Source organism: Sinocyclocheilus rhinocerous, unplaced genomic scaffold (genome assembly GCF_001515625.1).
Source record: "Sinocyclocheilus rhinocerous isolate Xijiao unplaced genomic scaffold, SAMN03320098_v1.1 scaffold615, whole genome shotgun sequence".
Classification (NCBI taxonomy): Eukaryota; Metazoa; Chordata; class Actinopteri; order Cypriniformes; family Cyprinidae; genus Sinocyclocheilus; species Sinocyclocheilus rhinocerous.
The window spans coordinates 441,421-447,102 of NW_015631049.1; the positions used below are offsets into that span (position 1 = coordinate 441,421).

The 5,682-nt window shown below is 43.0% G+C and overlaps 1 protein-coding gene across 1 annotated transcript in view; it reads right to left on the bottom strand.

Moving 5' to 3' along the window:
• Positions 1-2,248, bottom strand: part of LOC107741288 (adrenodoxin-like) — a 23,282-nt gene extending 21,034 nt beyond the window's left edge. Inside the window, exon 1 of the mRNA XM_016553986.1 lies at positions 2,115-2,248. Coding sequence (XP_016409472.1) covers positions 2,115-2,248 — 134 coding nt within the window. The remainder of the gene's footprint in view (positions 1-2,114) is intronic.
• Positions 2,249-5,682: the final 3,434 nt, after the last annotated feature.

Below are 5,682 nucleotides of genomic sequence, written 5' to 3' on the forward strand. Positions count from 1 at the left end.
GTGTGGATGCTGCTCTGGCTCCTCTGTGACTCCAGGGCATCCGCATACTCAACTACATCAACGATTTGTTGATATTAGCTCATTCAGAGCAGACAGCGGTTCGGCATCGAGATGTCGTTCTCACTCACATGAAAGAGTTGGGGTTAAGACTAAATGCCAAGAAAAGTGTGCTTTCTCCATTACAGAGGACCACTTATCTGGGCGTGGTGTGGGATTCGATGCAGGCACGTTTGTCCCCTGCTCGGATTGAGTCGATCCTCATGGCAGTCGAGAGAGTGAGAGAAGGCCAGTCACTCACTGTCAAGCAGTGTCAGAAACTGCTGGGTCTGGTGGCAGCTGCGTCCAAAGTGATACCTCTTGGCCTGCTGTACATGAGACCCCTACAGTGGTGGCTCATGACCAAGGGGTTCTCACCGAGGGGAAACCCGCTTTGCATGCTCAAGGTCACGCAGAGGTGCCTACGTGCCTTAGACATGTGGAGGAAATCTTGGTTCTTGACTCAGGGCTTGGTGCTGGGAGCTTCTTGTCGCCGCGTAATGCTAGCGACGGATGTGCCCCTCACCGGTTAAGGAGCGGTCATGGGTGGCCGCTCGGCCCGCGGTCTGTGGAGCGGCCGCCATATCACGTGGCAACTGCCTGGAGATGCTGGCCAACTTTGCTAGAAACACGTTCTCCTGGACCTAAGAGGTCGCCATGTGTCGGTGCGCACAGGCGACACAGCGGCGGTCTCTTATATCAACCACCAGGGAGGTCTGCGTTCGCGCACCCTTTACAGGCAGGCGCACCAGATCCTTGTGTGGTCCCAGGGTGAAGTCCTCTCGCTGAGAGCAGTTCACATTCCTGGGCTTCTCATTATGGGAGCAGACAACCTGTCGAGGTAGGGGCCGAGGCCCGGGGTATGGAGAGTTTTGGCCAGGCTCAGGTGGACCTGACTGTGACTCGAGAGACATCGCACTGTCCCATCTGGTTCTCTCGGACTCATCCAGCTCCACTGGGGCTGGATGCCATGGTACAGACGTGGCCGAGGCTTCGTCTGTACACCTTTCCCCCGATCGCTCTGCTCCCGGGAGTTCTGGAGAAAGTGTGCCGGGACGGGGTCTGTCTACTGCTGGTAGCCCCATTCTGGCCGGGCCGAGTATGGTTCTCAGACCACTAGGCAGAGATTTGAAAGTCTGGCGGCGTGGGCATACTTGTTCCCAAAGCGTTCTCCGACGCAGCTCGAGTTCCTGAAGAGGAACGTCTCAGGTTACGCATGTAACCATGGTTCCTCGAGGGAACGAGACGCTGCGTCGCAGGGCCATACTTACAGCATCTCTGCCAGCGCTTGCTTCACTCCTAGAAGCTGACGCCGGTTTAAACGCATGTGCTTTTAAGCTTCCTGGTCGCTACGTCACCCCCCCCAGTCACGCTGAAGGGCGTTCCCAAAGCGTTCTCCGACGCAGCATCTCGTTCCCTCGAGGAACCATGGTTACATGCGTAACCTGAGACGTTTTTTTCCCCCATGACTTTCATTGTATGGACAAAAACTGTTGTCCATGTTTGTTTGTTTGTTTGTTTTTTTGGTTACGCATAAGAAAAAAAAGTCAAGTCTCATGTCAAGTTTACACTTCTATTTGCACTTGTACACATAAACACAAACCGACTAATTACTAAGAGTTGTTACATTTGGTCATTCAGTGCACACATCTTTAAACAGGGAGTGGATGAATCACACAAAAATCATCACAGTGTGATAATATTATGTATAATGTGTTAGAAATGTCAAGGAGTATGGGAGCCATGAGTATTTAAGAGGGAGGCTGAAGGATAGAAAGGAGACAGGTTCTATCAGTAACCCAAAATTTTTAATTTTCACTGACATGAACCTGACATGACCATAATTTATCCCCCATATGCTCCTAGATCATTCCTTGTTTAAAATTCTCTTTATATTCAGTGACCTATACCTTAAAGTAAATAATCCTGGATTTGTGTGCAATTAGGCAAGTGACGTGCACATATTATGTTATTCCAACCACGATGCTATTACTTGTTTTAGGATATCTAGTGCTACAGAGGTAACATACTTCCTGTAATGGACACGAAGCAACAAGAGAAGTATATTTGATCCTTACCCGTTTTGCTGAGATTGACTGCAGAGTCTGGGAACTGTATGAAAAAATCTTGGATGGGTCCTCGTGAATACTGGGTGGCACATGGGAGCCAAGCTGGAACGGAGCAGGACCTGCACACACTTACGAAAGGCCATGCTGTCCTGCTGTGCAAGCATGTGTGCATGTTGGTCTTTGAATGAGGAGGCTCTGCATCTAATTTTATAATGTTCTTTGTTTCAAGGACAAAGCCACAAGCTCCATGGAGAAGGCCAATCTTGAGGTGGGCAAGGTTAAAAACACAGAGAGAGAAAAAGAGTGAGAGAGAAGCCTTGGTCTTAAAGGTCATGAACAGCGTGCAGAAAAGAAACCAGCACAAGCAAATACATATTTTCTTTATCTATGTAGTGTACCTTAAAATTCCGTTTCTGACAGGTTTTTGTAATCTGATAGTCTCCTGTAATACTGGGTCATGGTGCACTCAGATGTTGATCAAGGGATCAGATCAGATCATGTGATTCAGATCAGATCAAATTATGGATCATGGGAATCAAACTAAAGGCCCTCTCACCCCGATATAATCTCAGTCTTCATATTTGACCTTGACAGACTAAGTGAAGAGATGAATCAGAAGATTTTCACATCAAAGAAAATGTGTAATTTGTCATGGACCAGTAGCAGTTTTAATGTATTTAGCAACCTGCACAAAGTTTTCTGGAAAGCACCACCAGACCGAACTCCAAATCTTCTTTTTGGCGTTGTGAAATTAGTTGTGGTTGACCTGTACAGGTTTTTAAATGGACAGTGCTGATATCAAGCGAGTGTGTGATAGGTGGCTAATATAATCCATCTCAATGGCTGTCACAAAACCCCTGAAAGAATGCTGTTTGAAATCTGCCACCTTGGATTATAAGCATTCACTTTTAACCACTTTGGATCTGCAGAAAAATTGCATTGTGAAAATGTGGCAAAAAAAAAAAAACACCATCCCAAAACCTTCACTAGCGACCATCCTGAGCTGTGTGCAGCAGGCTGGACTATAAAAGTCTCTTTCATGTCATTTAAGAACCCTCCAATAGTTATGCCATTAGCTGAATTGTAAGTGCTGTTATGCAGATGTTCTGTATATTTGTTTCATAATTAATTCTTTGTAATTAACTCCATAATTTCTTGTATTAATTCATTTGAGTTTAAATTTAAATATGTAATTTAGATGAGTTGTAATGTGATGTAAATTCATTTGGTGTACTTTAAAACATAAGGCACGAGAATGCGTCACTTTAACGGAAATGACGTGCTTGTTAGTCGCCCTGATGAACTGATGATGAGCGGACGCATCACAAGGCTCTGCTCAGTTAAATACGTTTAAGTTTAAAATCAGTGCTGTCGCAAGCCAAAAGGACAGTAAAGAAGATTTTCATAAACTCAAAGACCTCTTTTCATGACAAGCGGCCAATGAGGTATTTGTTTGTAAAATGTAACGAAAGTGTTCATAATAGCGCTAAGCGCCATTTTGTGTTTGATGTATTTGTACTGTTTTCACTTGTGTACAGTTCTCACGGCGTTGTGGCGTTAAGACGTCAAAGGTGCGAAAGACATAAAGAAGACGACCCTAAGAATAAAACGCCCGTTCTAAAGAACCAACCTGTGTCTGTTGTCATGAAGAGAGCTACATGAATCATTAGCACAAATAAACTGTGAATATCAACTTGCACTATTTAGTGAAAGTGAAAGTGAAGTGACATGAGGCCAAGTATCCCATACTCGGAATTAGTGCTCTACATTTATCCCACACACAGCAGTGAACACGGACACACACACACACACAGAGCAGTGGGCAGCCATTTTTTGCTGCGGCACCCGGGGAGCAGTTGGGGGTTCGGTGCCTTGCTCAAGGGCACCTCAGTCGTGGTATTGAAGGTGGGAGAGAGAGCTGTACATTCACTCCCCCCACCTACAATCCCTGCCGGTACGAGACTCAAACCCACAACCTTTGGGTTACGAGTCCGACTCTCTAACCATTAGGCCATGACTGCCCCAGTTTATTGTTGTGTACTTCTATAGCAGAGTAATATTAGTGTAAAGTATTTGTGAAGTGAAGGAAAAAAAAAGTTACCTCGGAATCCTGAAAAGCATGTATGCATGCATATCAATATTGCAGTATATCATTCATTGTCATTGTCATTGTCATTCATTGAGTTTTGTGGTTTTAAGATTGCTTGGAAAACCTATTAAAGTCTGAATGTGAATGTATCTTCAGTTTCTTACAGTGAAGCAAAGAAAGCTGTCAGCCTATGCTTGCTGTTAAAGGTGGGGTAAGCGATTTCTGGTAGCCAATGTTGACATTTGAAATCACCAAAACAAACACGCCCCTACCCCAAAAGGGTCTTGCCCCTATTTTGATAGCTCCACCCCACACATACGTACACAACCCAGGCAACGATTAGTTCTATGAAACAAAGCAAAACCAATGTTACACCGTGTCTACACCGCACGCGTCCTCCACATCATGAGTAGACACGCCCCTTACTGCTGATTGGCTACAAGTTTGTTTTGCTAGTCGGCCCGAATCAGTTTTCTAAAGCGTTTTTGAAATATCGCTTACCCCACCTTTAATGGATGCAGCCATTTATTTACAAAGATCCAAATGGTACATTACATAAACAAAGGTATACATTGATAAAAAAAATTGCTAAAAGAGTTTTGGATACTTTTGGATAAATTAATTCAATAATACATTTATTATAATTATTATAAGCTGTAACGAACTTCAGCTATTGGTTGTTGTATATGGTCTGAATTGATCCACATGCTTTTTGTGTATGTGTATATGTGTGTGTGTGTGTGTCATATATTGCTGATATTGTATACTGTTTATCACTACTGAATAGTTCATGTTTGTACGAAGGTTTCCTGGGAATTCATTCATTCATTCATTCATTCATTTATCTAGCCAGCCCTGTAAGGATAAAAGGCAAATGAAAAAAAAAACTTTGAATTTTTGACTTAATGTAATTATAATTGTCAAAATACTAAATATAATTTAAAAAAACACAATAATATAATATAATTCAGTGTAATAATAGTTTAGTTTTAGTTTATTTAATTTACTTTATTGTCCAGCCCAGACAAACAGGGATTAAACCAAAAAAACTTGACTGAAAACTTTTTTCAAGCCAAATCATGTTTCTTTAACGACATTTTAATACTTGAGACCAATTGCGTTTTAAGGGAAGAAGATGTTTTAGAACAGCTTTTCTATTGCCATTTTGTGTCATTTCAAAGCTGTTTTTAATCTATGAAATATAATCCCTCAAAACCCAACAATTACAAAATTTACTACATCACGATCACCAGCTGGAGTGCCCTTGATAGCCACCAGAGGGCACTCCATCCCATACCTTTGCCACTCTATCCTGGACTGCATTTCCCATAACCCATTGCCTGGACTCATCATGCCTGATTGTTTTCACCTGTTGCTCATTGCCTCTGCCTATTTAAGTCAGGTGTTTTCAGTAGTGATAGCAAAGTGAAGCTTTCATCACAATTGTATCGGAAAAAGGTTCATTACTCGAAGCTTTTTAAGACGGTT